General features: G+C 39.8%; 1 protein-coding gene across 5 annotated transcripts in view; it reads right to left on the bottom strand.

The window, feature by feature from the left end:
- vps53 (VPS53 subunit of GARP complex) overlaps positions 1 to 16425 on the bottom strand; it is a 30151-nt gene extending 13726 nt beyond the window's left edge. For 3 of the 5 annotated variants that reach the window (XM_061781934.1, XM_061781937.1, XM_061781936.1), the window contains exons 1-11: positions 16289 to 16425; positions 15823 to 15903; positions 13852 to 13901; positions 13686 to 13752; positions 6804 to 6890; positions 6325 to 6440; positions 4903 to 5022; positions 3984 to 4062; positions 3724 to 3867; positions 3456 to 3598; positions 1317 to 1458 (exon numbers count right to left, since the gene is read on the bottom strand). In XM_061781934.1, coding sequence (XP_061637918.1) covers positions 1317 to 1458; positions 3456 to 3598; positions 3724 to 3867; positions 3984 to 4062; positions 4903 to 5022; positions 6325 to 6440; positions 6804 to 6890; positions 13686 to 13752; positions 13852 to 13901; positions 15823 to 15903; positions 16289 to 16375 — 1116 coding nt within the window. In that variant the 5' untranslated portion in view covers positions 16376 to 16425. The remainder of the gene's footprint in view (positions 1 to 1316; positions 1459 to 3455; positions 3599 to 3723; positions 3868 to 3983; positions 4063 to 4902; positions 5023 to 6324; positions 6441 to 6803; positions 6891 to 13685; positions 13753 to 13851; positions 13902 to 15822; positions 15904 to 16288) is intronic. The other 2 variants (XM_061781938.1, XM_061781939.1) reach the window with 2 other exon arrangements.
- Positions 16426 to 17715: the final 1290 nt, after the last annotated feature.

Genomic DNA, 17715 nt, shown 5'->3' with positions numbered 1-17715 from the left:
TTATACTGTACATACGACAGTGCAGTTTTCATTCATTCATCTTCCGTACCACTTATCCTCAACAAGGGTCGCGGGACAGTGCAGTTTTAGTATGTTAAATTGTTGAACATGTTACATGTTAATTAGGCTTTACACGATCAGGATCAATAACCGAGCAGCGATCCGATAACAAGATGGAGCAATGTGTCTATTTAAATGACTTGTTCAATTACTGCATATAGTTGTGTACATAATTGCGCAAAAAAATATATTGCATCTTTGTTCATCTATTTATGCCAGTGAGGCATAGTGACAGACAGAACAAATGAATCGTCTTCTATTAGATGGCAGGAAGTGCATACAGTAATTAATGTATCCACTTTTTGTGACATTTTTGTTTGTTGGTGTGCCATGAGATTTTTCAATTGTAAAATATGTGCCTTGGCTCCATAAAGGTTGGAAATCACTGCTCTCGACAGATCATGCATTCTAATCAGTCAGGTCAAACCAACATTACAACATGACAGAAATAACGGGTGCTAACTTACTGTAATTAAATTACTTTATTGTAATTAAATTACTTCACACACACCAAAACTTTAGAGCATGATTCGACAGAATGCGGGCATGTTTAAGTACAACCGTTAGTGCTAGCACTAGCTTGCTAGGCTACATAACGTTTTGTTGCCTTCTTGCGAGCCGTATCGTATTAAAAGTATGTGAACATACCTCAAGCAAACCTTAAACGAATGTCCTCTCCCGAGAACCGGTGACCACCAACACACGTATTTCCCCATTTTGTTCTTATAAACACACGGCGCGATCCATTGCTGTTGTTGTTGCCATGGTAACGAGTGTATTCGGTCACATTTGAGTTGACAAGATGAAGCCCAGTGATCGTAAAAAACGGGATGCGGTGGTAACGGAATACAAGATTTTATTGCAAATTACTTTTGCAGAGCCGATCAACATAAAATGCTAATTATCGGCCTGATTGGGTGTAAAGTTTAATGTTAATTTATTGAGAATTGTGTTTAAATCTGTTATGAAAAATGGAAATTTTCCCCAAGAACCATTTATATTCAAATTACTGAATAATATTGATTTCTATTATTCCTGTGAAAGTTGATGCACGTTATTGCTGGGGGAAATTGTATTAGGAGAAATAAAGCAGGAAAAGAAGTTGGGTGGGGGGGGAAATAGCAAAACTAAAAGAAAAAGTTCCCTAAGGCCCTACCACACTGCCCGCAACAAGAGATAGAGAGACAGAGAATTCTGTCTAACAATTTACAATACGTGAGAATAGAAAGAATATCTGTGCCTTTGCTAGTTCTTACCACAGGGGCATCAGTCAATGTGCATCCTGTAAAACGTTTTGCCAGCAGACTTTCAAAGTTTGTGGTCCTCTGAATGGCAAATAGAAGCAGCTTCACTTCGATCTCCTTGGCTCGTGTTCTCATTACTTTGGAAAGCTCAGCTCTTTTGGAAAACAAACAAAGAAGTTGACACATGGATGACAAATGGATGAATGATTTGCCCGTTAGAGGTACAGTACTCCCCCCGTTATTTGCAGGTGATAGGGGCCAAGCCCTGCAGCGAATAGTTAAAATCTGTGAGTCATTAATGCCCCTCCCCCAAAGGGTTTATAATTATAAATGCCAGAAGATGGCGGCAAAGCACTAATTTTATCTAATTGAAACTACTCAACTCAATTCAACACAGCTGCTTGGCACTAATATGCCACAAGATGGTGGCAAAAAAACATTATTGTCTAAATGATCTCTTCAATTCACTTTCACATAGTTCCTTGGCCCCAAAATGCCAGAAGATGGTGAAAAAGTAATAAATTTAATGCTTTGGCATGAGCCACAAATGGTTAATAGGTAAATTTACAAATGCCAAACCGAATATGCGGGGATCCACTGTATACTACTTGTGGGGGGAAAGGAAGAGAGAAAAAAAAAATAATAATAATTCATAGAACTTAATTAGTCCCACCATTCTCAAACTATTTTGCTGAATGATGAAGTTATGCGAACCACTGCGAAAATAGGTTATCTGAACCATCCATCCATCCATTTTCTGTACCACTTAGCCTCACTCGGGTCGCGGGGCGTGCTGACCCTGTCCCAGCTTTCTTCCAATAAATCTAAATCACAATTGGGCAAAAATAAACCTGATATGATTGTGACACACTTGGCGCACAGCTCCTAGATTACGTCTGAGCTGTAGCATTATGTACTATATTTAAGACTGTCCTCTTCAAGCAATTCAGAAACAAAATTGGCTAAACTTTGAGTTACAGTTACGGTAGGTGGAGTTTTGTTTTGTTCAGAACATAGAGGGGCTCAGTGGAGCACAAAAAGCCACACTCAATTGGTTAAAAAAAAGTTACATCCAGTACTATAGCTTTAAAAGTTTTATATATTGAGGCTTAAGTAATATTTAAGATATAAACCAGTTTCAAAAAGACCTGGGTTAATTAAGACTGCACCAGTCCTAATACTGGTAATTAGAAATGGACCTTGTGTATTAATTTAAGCTTATTGATATAAAACTTGACTGACATTTGTTAGTCAAACTACAGAAAAGGAAAACCTATTACAGTAAACACACCTTACTTTTTGTCTTGCTAAAATTAGCCTGTTTTGAGGGGGCCCTGTCTAATGCAAGACAGTTATACCCACCCCATAAACTGCTGGTGCAATGGCAAGTATGGATTTCATTACCATGACAGCTCGGAGGAGAGCAAGGAGGCTGCATATTGAGCAGAGCACCAGTCTAAATATACATACAAGCAATGAAAAAGTCCATTTTCCATATGTTACCTTAAAGTATTTAGGTTAAAAATACAGTATATTCGTGATGATCTCTATGGCGGTTTGGGAGAGGAAAAATAAATGAATAAAATCTGCATGAGGATAATGTACTTGGAAATGTTTTCACCCTTCTCAGGAGTCCCTAGCCCCCCAAATTATGAGAAACCCTCAATTAATCAATCAGGAATCGGGCTATATGCACTTGTTTCCACTTTCATCTCCCATAGGTATAATAGCCAGGTGCCCATTTTTGTTTTGCTATACATTTTTTTTCTTTGACAGTAGTTAGTTTACTCTTCTTACAATAAACATGCTATTACTTTAGTCAGTTTTACATTTTTCAATATTAATTTCACTTTTATAAACCGTTAAATCCAGGAGCAAACCGAAAATATGCCAACTCCTTTGGCTCTCAAACTGAAAAAGAAATTTCACTGCTCAAGAAGGCCACTTATATCAATTGAACTGAAAATTGGCCAGAATCAAAGACACAACAAGCACATGACACCATTGTGCTTCACTTATTCCCGTATTCCTTTTTCATTTTCTGACAGTAATTGACTATTTAATTAGATTCTGATCTAATCAGTCTATTATTGTTAAAGAATGAAGGCTTTTGTACAGTCATCAGTCAAGGAAAAGGTTTTTTAAATTTACCTGGTGACGTGGCAGAATTCCACTGCAATACGTTCTGTCATGCACCACTCCTCTGGAAACATGCGTCCGTATTTTTCTTCGTAGTCAACGAGTTGCCGCTTGATCCAGGCATAGCGGCGATCAATCTTGTCTAACCATGCAACCTAAAACATTTGGTAAAACACTTTGTTCTTGCGCGCTATCATTCAAAAAAATATGAGTCATTAAGCCTTCTTTAAACCAAACGATAAGTAGGTTAAGTGTTGTTTGTTTCTGAGTGTTTACTCACATCTTGGTTTTCCTGAAAGAGCACAAGGTACTCAGAGAGCTGCTGCCGGATGAACTTTTTGATTATCTCCTGTTTGATGCGTGGGTCAAGAACATTTGCAACCAGACAGGCATCCCTTAACACATTACTTGGCCCACCGGGCCTCTGTGGCGAAAAAAAGATCGAGAACACTGTGGCTTTTATTTTTAGGATTTTTAGGAGAACAAACCTAAAAGTGTCTGAAAACACATTTGATAAGATGTCATGTGGCATGTGTTTACCTTGGAGCCCTGGGATGGGAACGCTTCTTCAAAATCTGCCAGGATCTGAGTGCCCAACTCACTCTGTGCTGCTTTTACTCTACACAAGTCAAAGAGGAAATTCACAGTGGAGGTGTCAGAGTTTTCGAAATGTGTCATATTTCTCTATGCTCCCATTAACAACATATTTATTCTGAAGCTGTTTGCAAGATTTGTAAACTCAAATGAATAACTCTAAAAACTCCAAGCTATCATGTCAATTTCAGTGTGTCATTCAGAGTCTGAAACATAGTATATTGATGTTATTTTCCAAAACAGGCACCCTCTAAAAGTTAATGATCCTTTGTATATACAGTAAAAGTTGCTCAACAAAACTCAATTGTTCTGATATGCATAAAAAATGGTCGTTAACAAATACAATAATGTTTTGATTGACAATTCCACGAAGGTTCACTAATTTCCTTTTGCCAAAGTGGAAGAAAATGGAGAAAAGTCAGTTAAATAATAAAAATACACATTTTTGCTTGTCCAATCTGTACTCAAATATTTTAAAAGCTTCATTCGTTCAGTCTTCTGTTGTGCTTCACGCTATTAACCTGTTCTGTCTAGTCTCTCTGCATTCATTACTTCCCCCTCTCATATTTCTTTACTTTCTCCATCATCTGTTTTTCCTGAAGAGTCACCTCTTCCGTGCAGCTGTTGTTTGGTATTCAACACTGTCTGCCACACCTCGGCCAAAGCAGACCAGATGGTCATCTTTCCAGATTAGGCGGATCAACTCTACTCTGAACCTGGATATGGCCTTGTCTCATTTGATTCTAGAACTGTTGTTAAATGAGGCCATAGCTTTCCATACAAGATACATAATCTAGAAGGATTGTTCAGTGCAGAAGACATATAAGCAACTGTGCATACACATACCAAGTATGAGGTGCAGTACCTCTCAGAGAGCTGTCTGATCTGTGGTATGCCCATATACTTGTGGAAGTGCTCAAGTACGTTTACCACTCCTTGCAGGAGATTGGCCACCTCACCATACTGCCTTTTTCTGGTCATGGCCCTGGAACACATGCATACATACCTAAATTTATTTATTTGTATCACTGTCAAGGTCATTCAACAAAAATAACTGAAAAACATTCATCATCACTCTAACATGTAAATACAACTCAAATATTAGATTAAATGACTCATTAGTACTGATTACATTTTTGTCATCAAAACAAGATTCAAAATTAACAAATGTGTTCAGAGTTGGCTGGATTACGGATCAAAATTTACACGCACACACGCGCGCACTCACACACGCATGCACGTACGGGGCACGGTGGGTTAGCACATCTGCCTCACAGTTCTGAGGCCCGGGGTTCAAATCCCGGCCCCACCTGTGTGGAGTTTGCATGTTCTCCCCATGCCTGTGTGGCTTTTCTCCGGGTACTCCGGTTCCCTCCCACATCCCAAAAACATGCACGGTAGGTTGATTGAAGACTCTAAATTGCCCGTAGGTGTGAATGCGAGTGTGAATGGTTGTTTGTTTCTATGTGCCCTGCAATTGGTTGGCGACCAGTTCAGGGTGTACCCCGCCTCTTGCCCGCCTGTGACCCGCGTGAGGATAAGCGGTTCAGAATATTTGTCAGTTCCATCAAAGCGAAACAAATTAAGAGCTAAAAATTTCTAGTCTACTGTTGACCAATGGACCACCATTAGTATCAGGGATCTCGTTTGGTGTGCATCCTGCGTTTGAGACGCACAAAAATGAGCAGGGACACATAAAACATCATCACGGCGCAGCGAGCCGCCAGCAAAATGGCTTTAGATTCACACAACTGAGGAATTTTAAGGAAAGTTATGTATGATTATATAATGTTGTTCGAATTTTTTTTTATTTAATATATTGTTCTAAAAAAAATTGCTATCGTGGCAGGCCTAAACACATAACACTGTATTTTGAGCAAGAGCAATGGATAACAAAAATATTGTAAAAACAGTCTAAAAAAGAGTAACAACTTCAATAAAAATCAGCAATATAGTGGGACCGCGAAGCAAGAACCGTGATATAGCGGAGGATTACTATATCTGTATTCTGTGATGATAAATTGCAGAGACTCAATTGTTCCCATGACATGCATCCTGGGACTCACATAGTCTCAAGTGTAAAATTATCTTTGAGTATTGGTGCAAAATCACATTGTATAATATAATATATACGATCCAATTCTAAATGTTTTTAAAAATACACAACTATAATGCGTGATATGCAGGTAAAAAAGGAGCATATTTACATGTTCGCTGAACTGATTTGATCAGCCCACATTTGGTAATAAATCAAAGGTGTTTTTATGTGCAAGATAGTTGTACCCACTCTAAAGAGTCCACGCCTCCCGCTAACATATGCAGGTGGTTCAGTGTGGTGATGGATGTAGTGAGGTGGCGCTTCGCATGGTCTAACTGCTTTATGTCCCTGGTAATCTCCTTGACCTACGGAAGAAAAAGAAGGAGTCAAGAAGGTTGGACAAATCAAAGACAGGGGCGGGACAAGAAACGAGACAGAAACAAAGCAAATGCAGTGAACAAAACAGCAGGCAAGAAAATTTGTTTTTCAGATGGGGAAACACAGCTAACATAAAGAGCAACACATATGCCGATCTGAGAACTCATTACTTAGAAATCTTGAGGGAGGGTGTAAACTCCACTTCCAATCCTTCCTTAACTCACTCCACATTCTAAACCTTCTCCTAACACACAAACAGACTCACACAAAGGCTGGCCAGTGTTATTTATTATAACTGACAGAAGGTGCAGATTGAACTTCCCTTGTTGTCTGGGTGTGTGCATACATACCATTTGTTCAGACTTCTCTGCCTTGTCCTTGATGTCTTTGATTTTTCCAAAAAGCTGCTGAATTGCTACCTGGGCCTCTTCTAAAGCCTGCACATATCACATGCGTCAATATTAAAAAAGATTTTAAAAAAATAATAAAAAAAATAGAAGCTATTCAGGTGTTTTGATAGCTAACAATTGTGAGTGAATACAGAATGGGACTGGGAATTGAATCATCAATTCACATTTAACAAATTAATAATAAGCACAACACATAAAAATATATATTTTTTTAAATTATTAAACCACCTCATAAACACCAGATCCTCCTTGCATCGCCAGTTATTTGTATGGACACCGAAACTTGAGTTCCTGATACATTCACACAGCATCTATCTAAACTGTTGAAGCTATTATAAAAGGTTAGGATTTTGTTCTCCATCCAAACTCTGTCTTAATGTAGGTAATGTTATAGCAATTTACCACATATCTTAGCGTGTTGGGGGATGGTGTGATTTGCTTTGGGAGTGGGCGGGAGTTCTGGCAACACGTGAGGTTGGTTGCTATGGCATACAGAGTAATGTAAGCAATAATTTCAACTACAACATACAGCTGGTAGCCATAATTGGTCTAAAGTACAGGAGACTGTGTGCCAAATTGGCAGCAGTCTAAATAAGACTACCACAGTATATGTTACAAACAAAACAACACTTGAAATTTGGTTTGTTTTCTATGATCATAAACTGGGTGCATGGTTGTGCGATGGTTGGTTGAAATATAGTCCTAATATCAAAGTCTGGGTGTGATTTGCAGGGATGACTTTTATTCACTCTCGCAACGAGCTATGGCTCCAAGTAAAAAATGATCCTGCCTGCAATGTCATCCTCAGTCTAATTGGCCGACCGGGCACAGACTCAAACCAGGCAAAGGGCCATGAGACCAAGCTCAACATGAGGACCGTGACTATCGAGGTTAAAGAGATAATTTGCAGTTTTGATAGCTTATAAACGACAGAATCTATTTAATAATACAAAGTTAAAGTCGAAAAACAGCTAGGCTGTTGTTTAAATATTTCATCATCATAAACATTGTCCTCTAATATGTCAGCTTAAAAACAAATGTTATGACATCTCATGCTACACTCACTCTTACACCAAGTCCTGGTTGTCCCACACATTTGGCCTTTTAGTGATAATATCAAATTCGCTTTTAAATGCAGCTTGCGTTAATGTAATGTAACATTTGATTATTATTAAATATGCTAAAGTTGTTGGAATCTTGTTTTTTCTTCATCATTATAGAGAAGGAGTGGTACTTTTTATCGTATTTTTAAAATAGAGTTTTAGCATATGGAATGTATTATTATTAACCAAACTAACTTACAAAACAAATATTTCCCCTCACAGAATTAATAAGCTATCGATCTAGTTCTACAAATGTGGGAAGAAATGGAAGGGGTAGGATTACTTTCTGAATTCATTGTACTACAATGGGAAGATGGCACAACCATACAAATATGCAACATACAAATGCTAGCACAAGCGCAGATGTTTAATAGCTGGCACGAGCTGTGCACACACAACACAGAAAAGTGTCTATATATACACACAGTAAATACAGCTTGCACTGATTTTAAATGGGTATCTTTGCTTCCTCAAGTCATTGGGAGCCACAGTATAACAACACTAATGGAGAGTTAAAACCTACACTTTCATGTGCTTTAATGAAGTCTATGTATTGAAGATCACCAAGGAAACAGGAGAGACGATATTAGTCCCACAAAGTATTTTATAGTTCACCTGTGTCTTTAACATCTTTCCGTGACTATTTTCCAAGGAGCTTGTTGCGAGAGTAACGTGCAACCCGATAACATCCTGGGAAGGCCAGTGCATTAACATAACATTATGTGAAGACTTCTAATTGTAATACAGGTGGAGAGCTGTGTGTTGACATTATGACCACTGTTAATTTAGTATACGACAAGAAAAAAAATAATAGAAAGCCATTACAATATGAGAAGATTGGGTTCAATCCCCGGCCCCGCCTGTGTGGAGTTTGCATGTTCTCCCCGTGCCTGCGTGGGTTTTCTCCGGGCACTCCGGTTTCCTCCCACATCCCAAAAACATGCATTAATTGGAGACTCTAAAATTGCCCGTAGGTGTAACTGTGAGTGCGATTGGTTGTTTGTTTGTTTGTATGTGCCCTGCGATTGGCTGGCAACCAGTTCGGGGTGTGCCCCGCCTCCTGCCCGATGACGGCTGGGATGGGCTCCAGCACGCCCGCGACCCTAGTGAGGAGAAGCGGCTCAGAAAATGGATGGATGGAAGACAGTTGAACGTCTGGTCAATGTACACTTTAGTATGAGTTTTTTGACACATCAACATGATTATGAGTCAGTTAAATGTGATTTGATAAACAGCTGTGTCAGTTCCTTAGCTAAAATTATACAGACAAGTTGCTTCTTTTGTAGGATGTGATTGATGATCATCTAAACAGACCTGGTTAAATAAAGGATATTGATTGATCGATTAATTTCATTACAGTGTTAATGAGGTTTTTTTTCCCCTTTTGTAGCCCTAATATGTCCCTGCAATAAAGAACATTTAAAAAGCTAGAAAAACGAATGTAAACTGCAAGTCCACGAGTTGATCTGGCAGTTGAATGAATGAGAGTTTCCTATAATTTTAAAGAACTTCCCTGTAGGTGATCTTAAAGAAAATCTGTACATCCAGAGGAGCCAAGAGCCTTGAAGGCTGCAATTGTCACTCATGCAGACTCAGCCGAATCAATCTGGCTTGCTGCCTAGTGCTCATTTCCTGTATTTAGCCTCAAGGAAAGCAGAGGGAGACCACTGCCCAGCAGGCGCCTTTCATGCCCGAGATGCTATCTGCCTTTCCACACAAACACGACAGTGTACGCCTTCGCAGCACCTCCCATCACATATAGTCTGTATTGAGGTATTTTGAACGGGAGAATCAAAATGCTTAAACAAGCCAGAGAATTTATTAACTCATTGACATGAATTTAAAATACAGCGTTCTCAATTTGACTTAAACACCATATAAATCAAACAACCTTCTGGAATTGATGTGAGAATTGAAACATTTCCCTAGCATAGTGTTTCATGCAGGCACGCACAAAAAAAAAAAGGATTACTGCAAAAACACCCCCCCCTCCATACTGAGTCTGCAAAAGCAATTGAAGCACAGTCGCATCTGTAGGATAGGATTCTTATCTTCAAATCACAACACATTACTGAAAAACTAATGCATAATGCTGCTCCTGCTTGTGTCACAGATGTTACTTTAAATGACAAGTGCAGAAAGCACATTGTTAGAAAGGCACAAAAGAACTGAATCAGTGTCAAAAGAAAGAAATAACTAGATCCGTCAAAGACGGGGATGATACGTGTGGAAGGTAAAACTTTCTGAACTGCTGTTTCTGACAATATAAAATATTAAAATGTAACATTAAATATTAATGTGATTTGTTTTTGTTTTTTTTTAATTTTTGGACGAAAAGGCCCCTCAACGTTTTTGATGCAGTGTGTTTAAATAACATACATACAACAACATAAAGAGCACTCACACAAGTAGAAAATATGGACGGGGAAAGGCTATTAATCCAACACATGCAAGGAGCAAGCAGGGACACAGTGTGTACAATATGGCAGAATTTGCAATTGTGCACTAGCAATAGCATGTTCATTATGATATTTGCAACAGCTCATCTATAAATTTGCAATGACCTTGACCCCTTTCACTCTGACATCTCTCCTTGCATGCCTGGTTGTGTGTTATGTAGTTCTCTGTGTGCTGTGCAACACAAAATATACGGCAGTGTGTGAGTTGAAGTTCCTCTTGAGGTATTATAAGGAATATAATAAATATTATGACATCTCATGCTAATGGTTGTTTATATGTGCCCTGCGATTGGCTGGCGACCAGAGTTCAGGGTGTACCCTGCCTCACGCCCGAAATAGCTGGGACAGGCTCCAGCACGCCTGCGATCCTAGTGGGGATAAGCGGTACAGAAAATGGATGGATGGATAATAAATACAAAAAAAATGTTAAAAACACCAACCCTCCAGCCTCAACCTGGATTTGAACCTAACTGTATTGGGTTAAGAAAATGTACAGCAGCCAAATAAACAGGCTTCCAAGGCAGGCTGTGTACACACAGCCGTAGTGATCACATTCTCAATGACATTACCTCTCCCTTTCACCACAGTTGGCCAAAACAGCTAAAGCTCACAATTCTGACGCCGTTTATCACTGAACTCTGAGCACAAAACCTGACCATGGACTACATACAGAGTTGTGGCCTTCTATAAAGCCATAGTGTCTGCGTATGCGGGTTAGTCAAGAGGGCTCTGTGGCGGGTGTAGTTCTTACCCCTGTAAGATTGACCCCAGAGCTGAGTGAGGCACCAGGAGAATTGGAATGGGGCACCTGTGTGAGATTCTATTCTGGAAAAATTATGACTAGAGTCATGGAGAATGGCATAACTTCAGTTGTATATGCGAACTGGCTTCCATTTCAAAGGGCTTGGCTTTTTGGTGTCACCGCCAGTGTACAGTTAGTTAGTTTTTTTTTTTTAATACCGGGTTCAAACTCAGATTAAGGGTACTATACCACCAGCATAGCAGGGTGTTCATTAATCCTGCTGCATAATAGGAGTCAACTCCCTATAGTTCATAAGAGTTAGTTCCTTCAGTCTTAACCAACGGTCACATTTCGCTTAGTAAATAAGTGTGGTAGACAACATTGCTGATGGTTTTATTCTAGTGGGGCTGTTATGTCTCAATCTTCATCCTGAAAAGAGCACCTTTCCTTCTTTCCATCTGCAGAAAAGATTTTCCCTCTGGAAATGTTGGAAATGCTTCGTGGCCTAGGAAAAACAACCTCAAGTTATTGTGTGTGTGCAACCTGATAATGTTATTCGTCTGGGGTTGTACTAAAGTGTTTCCGCTTCCAAACAGTAGCAAACTGGAAAAGACATGGCCACCAGGGCAGACACCCAGAAGACAACGCACACCAAATGAAGTCTACTTTTCAGAACTTTCATGGCTCAACCGTCAGGTGTCATGTTCCCTTTAAACCACAAACCCTTGACTGGGAAAAGGCTTGAATTAAATATGCAGGGGCTTGTCTTTTCCATCACGCTCTTACAAGAAGGCCTGGGTTTTTACTAAAGTATACACAAGGGGAAATATTTCCCAGACATGTTTTTTGTAAAAAGGTACAGTTTGCGCAATGGGGATGAATCTGAGTCATCATGTCCTTTTCCATGGGTTCCAGTATAGACAAAGGAAAGGGAAAGCAAGAAGGATCCCTGCTTTTCCAGAGATGAGAACATCCATGACCACTTGCTGCATCATGACTCCAGGAGATGGATAAAGTTGAGAGCCTTTAACTGTCCATATAACGGATGTTTAACATTGAATATGATATTTCTCTGTCTCAAGTATACTATCCGGTAAAATATTTTACATTTGTCTTTGTGTCTTACTCCTTAAGATGGATATACACACCAGCAATCAGGCCAATTTTGAGTATTTGAGCAAAAATTCAAGTCTCAGATGTCTATGAAGGATTATAAGAAGAAAATATTATGTGTTGTTGGATGTGCTAAGAGATTTTTCCTCTTCCACCCGCTTTGAAAACAGTTGGGACTGACGGCAATCGTAAATGTTAAACAGATTTTGCAAATTCTCGCGTGCGGTCAACACAGCGTTCAGATGAGCCACTGACTTTATGATTGAGACATGAAACAGAACAACAGCAGATTAGAAAGTGACGGTTGCCATAAACAAATAGAGGAGCGACTGGTTCTGTTAAGTGTTTTAAAGTCCTTCACCAGAATAAAAACAACAAAGAGAAGAGTTTACATCTACAAGCTAGTTGTTAGATATGCTAACAGCCAGCCTAGGATCTTTGATTTCTTCTTTTACTACGCCATGCCGCCTCTCACAGTACAGTCTAGTACAGTACTACACCAAACTTTTGGTTCAGGGGAGGAGACTGCAATTTATCTGTGAACATATGGTCACGTGTGTGGTGTGCTGGTCATCTCGAGTACATTAAACACTACAAAAGGAGTAAGAACACACGTGACGATTCTTTTCTCAGCACATGTGGGGTCTGTCATGTTGAAAATTGGTTAAGATTTAAAACATTGGTGTGTATCCAGCTTTGAAGGTGAGACTTGAAATTAAATTAAATCAATGCATTAATAACAACTGGACAGTAATTTAAGAAATTAAAGTGTTAAATACGGCACGGTGGGCGACGGGGTAGAGCGTCTGCCTCACAGTTCTGAGGACCTGGGTTCAATCCCCGGCCTCGCCTGTGTGGAGTTTGCATGTTCACCCCGTGCCTGCGTGGGTTTTCTCCGGGCACTCCGGTTTCCTCCCACATCCCAAAAACATGCATGGTAGGTTAATTGACGACTCTAAATCACCCGTAGGTGTGACTGTGAGAGCGAATGGTTGTTTGTTTGTATGTGCCCTGCGATTGGCTGGCAACCAGTTCTGGGTTTACCCCCCTCCTGCCCGATGATAGCTCGGATAGGCTTCAGCACACCCGTGACCCTAGTGAGGAGAAGCGGCTCAGAAAATGGATGGATGGAAGTGTTAAATATATATTTCAAATGAGACATTATTTGCACTACAGGATAACAATACATTTTGTAGAGAATGTGCAAGGTTTTTCAGATAGTCGACACATGGGCACGCTGAAGCCTATCCCAGCTGACTTTGGGCAAAGCAATAGTGTGTTACAGTAATTAATAAAATAAATTAACAAGTAAATTTAAAGCAATACAATAGCTCCTTTAACAGTCACAAATACTTCCTCTTTTAGGCTGAAAATAACCGGTGCAAAATTTGACTCGTCAACTCACCTGCCTGCCATCCTGCCCCACATTGGTCTGACCTCTCACCACTGTCCTGATGTTGTCATCAAGGCGCCTGCAGAATGTAACATGATTATACTGTGTGTGTGTGTGTGTGTGTGTGTGTGTGTGTACATGTATATGCATAATGAATATCAAGAATTTATTTATTTACCTTATTTTCAGACGTATCTTGTTTACCACATCATCAATATTCGCAAGGGACTGGGGGTTAAGAAAATCATACAATGTTACACAAACAAGAAGTGATTATTGAAGCAACACTTCAACATTAGTCTTCAAAATGTAATCCGTTTCATGCTATATTTATGTGATATGTTTCTGTGAAATATCCATCCATCCATTTTCTGTACCGCTTAACCTCACTAGGGTCGCGGGCGTCCTGGAGCCTATCCCAGCTATCTTTGGGCAAGGGATGGGTGGGGTACACCCTGAACTGGTCACCAGCCAAGCACAGGGCACATATAAACAATTTATGTTAAATCCTAAAATAACTTTTTGATTAATCTTGCGATTCCAGTTGTATTTTATTGGCTTACAGAGCCCCCTCATGGCAATATAGGATACCTACACAAGTAGACTGGGACAACGTTCCAGAGCCATGATAGGATCTTCCACCTGTCCATTTTGTAGAGACCGTTCCATAACTTTTGTAAACAATATGCGGCACGGTACATTTTGGTGGCAGAAACCAAGTGACTGCCGTTGCCCTAAACTGAAAATGACAAAAATGTGTTGTGCTTGGACTTGCACAGCCAGATATTTCCCCAAAAGTTTCTTTTTGTTTTTTATTTCCATCAAAAAAAAAAATAAAAAAAACACCTGAATTAATCAAGCAGAGGATAAATCGAGCGGATGCCTTAAATAATTGTACAGAGAAGATCGCAATAACGCCTGCTGGCGGAGTATCCATTGCAAGAGGGACAGACTGGGAACCAAACAGCGATCATCGGGTTTGTGAAAGGCATTTTCTCACAGGTATAAAATGTTTGGTTGGGTTGTCTTTAATTTTGCAAAACATTATGGCAACACTGTCAACATACGTCAGCTCTACAGAACGCTATCCATCTCCTCGTTAAAAGAGCAAGTCTGTGCTGGCATGGCCCCCCCTTGCGGGTGGAGGGGGCCATCCCCACCCTTCCGCAATGTGCCGGCTCAGCAACTAACATGCATGTGATATGGTGTTCATTCAATAATAAGTTACATAGACACACTATAAGCTTTAATTGTTTGTGCTGGGACCAATAATAACACAAGTTATATTACGATATCAACTGACAGGTTCTTACTGGTGCTTAGACACTATAAAAAGCATCCCACCGCACCACTCATCAGTAGCACTACCTTGCTCATTTCCCACATCCTGTCCTGTCCTTTTCTGTCCTCTCTTATCTTTGTTGCATGTCCTCACCAAGTGTTCCATCCACAAATAAGAACACGATTTAACTGTTGTAACATTACTTGCGGTCAAACAGCTAGACTGTCTAACTATTGTTCTGCTGTGGTTCGCACTCCTCTTCCCCTTGTCCACTCTGTCCGTCCCCTAAAACCCTTTTCCGTTCAGCTGCATTTTCAATAAACATCAGAATAACTAAAAAATAAGCATAGGGAGTATTTCAAACTCCCCTGTTGCACAGCAAAACTGTTCCAGCACAAAGGGCATACAGGTCTACCATTCTGCATGCCCAGAATATAATATATATATATATATATATATTTGCATTATATTTTATTTCCATGCTGCTATTTTTCACATATTTGCCAAATAATGGCTCAGCTAGGCTGCAGTCTAGTGCAGCTGCCTATTGCAATGGGTAATATGCTTTCTAGCTCTATGGCCAAATATATTTGTGAAAAGAATTTTAAAATCAGGCTGCCATGTCACTCTGTTCGACTCATAAATGTTCAAATCTGACTACTCAGGTCAGTGCCTCACCAGCCATGAACCTCACCACACATCATTCATCAAATGACGTAAGGGTTGCTGTTTTTTTTACTCAAGGAATGCAGGGAATGTTTCACTTTCGGAATTGTTATGCTGAAATACGGCGAACTTTCCTACAGTATTGTCATTTTTCAGATGCACTTATATGCAAGAAAAAAAGTTAGCTTGCTGTCCTTTTACCTGCTCGGTGGGAAACAATGTGTTGATGTATTCCACAGCATTGAAGTCTACTTTATCAAGTGGATCTTGACTTGGAAAGACCTTGAGAACACATGACAAACTTAGTTTAGTCAACGCGTCATATTCATATACCTTTTTTGTTCAATTAATATAAAACCGACCAACGGCGATGAGTAACATTAGCAAATTAAATTGTCTCCATCTTGCTAAATTAGCTCGTTGACATTTATCTGTGGATAGGAGTATAAGCACAGCTAAAGCATATATGAAGACAGTATTTCTCAGTTTGCACTGGTCTGACGGGGTTAACGGGGGGGGGGGGGGGGGGGGGGGGACAAACAAATAACACAGCACAATACTAGCGCCACAACGAGCAGGTAAAGAGTGGTACATCCTCGTCATTTGTTATCAAAATCCGTCAACTATTCGCCTCAAGCGTCATTATTTTCAAACCCAAAAAAGCCACCTGTTCAATCGCTAGTTGTACTTCTGGCGTGAGATGCAAAATTGCCTCCAAATCATCGGCAAATTCAAATTCTTCTTCCTCCATCATTGTCAAAACACTAAAGAGCTAGAGAAGCTCCCACTTCCTGGTGAAAAGGCTTCTGGGATATTAACCGATGACGCAGACGGTGGTGCGTTCAAAACTATCGAGAGAAAAATGAAACATTAGTGACTGCTTCACCCGAAAAGTACATTATCGTACTTGTGTCTTTATTAATTCGTTTGTTAGCCCACATTAACGACCTACCAATGTTTTCCACCTAGTATTAAACTGATAAGTGGAGAAGTTTCACAAATTGAATAAATTGCTTAACTAATATCATTCTGTAAGCTGTCGGCTATAGTTTAAGATTGATATAGTGAGTGACAAGTGTAATATTTAATGGTACATAATACTTTCTGTATGAATGTAATTGCTCTGATTACGTGAACTAATGAATTGCTTTTGAGAAGCTTATATGAACTATTTCCCCAAATTATATATATGTATAAAAATATAATTGATTGATTTATTTCAGTTATTAAACCTCTGATTGTGATCAGTGCCACCATCATGTTCAAAGGCACTCAGGAGCTGACTCATCGACACGTAATATGATACATCTATATCTAGTCTGAGGCACTTCATGAAGATAAACAGTGGACTTCAAAACTGTTACATACAACCCTCTGGGCACCCACTGCAATATGACATCTGTGAGTCTGATCTTTTATGTCTGATGATGTCACAGTCGGCAGATTGGCGAGAGAATGGTTCGGTAAGCGGACTCAAATGAAATATAGAATAAACAGCTATAATTGCAGACGGAAACGATCCAAATTACAATGCAATAAGTGTTCGACTGTCAAAACCTGAACAACACAAAGTGCCATCACAACAAACGAGAGCTTTGAAACATAGCAATCGCGCATAGTTTGTCTTAACCAAGAGTACGACAGAGAGAGGGAGAGCAATTATGTGTGCTGTTGGAGCACTACTGCCTTCTCTATGTAAGATGTGCTGAAAGCACTTTCTCCCAAAATCATCAGCTTCAGGCATTATTCACAGTTTGGAAGAGGACTGAAAGGATTTCCAAAGTGGATGCATCAGGCTTGCAACATGACTGGTGGGGGCTTAAAGCACCTCAGGAAGGGAAAACAGGAACCTTCAAAGTCAAAAGCCTTCAAAATTTCGTGGATGACAAGATTTACAGGTATGTTGGGTTGTACTATAAGACAGTGGTGAGGCCAGCCATGATGTACGGATTAGAGACAGTGGCACCGAAGAGACAAAAGGAAGCAGAGCTGGAGTTGGCAGAAATGAAGATGTTGAGGTTCTCTCTCGGAGTGACCAGGTTGGATGAAATTAGAAATGAGCTCATCAGAGGGACGGCCAAGGTTGTTTTGGAG

Source organism: Phyllopteryx taeniolatus, chromosome 8, assembly GCF_024500385.1.
Source record: "Phyllopteryx taeniolatus isolate TA_2022b chromosome 8, UOR_Ptae_1.2, whole genome shotgun sequence".
NCBI lineage: Eukaryota > Metazoa > Chordata > Actinopteri > Syngnathiformes > Syngnathidae > Phyllopteryx > Phyllopteryx taeniolatus.
The sequence above is the reverse complement of the archived record's forward strand: the minus strand, read 5'-3'. Positions and strand labels throughout refer to the sequence as shown.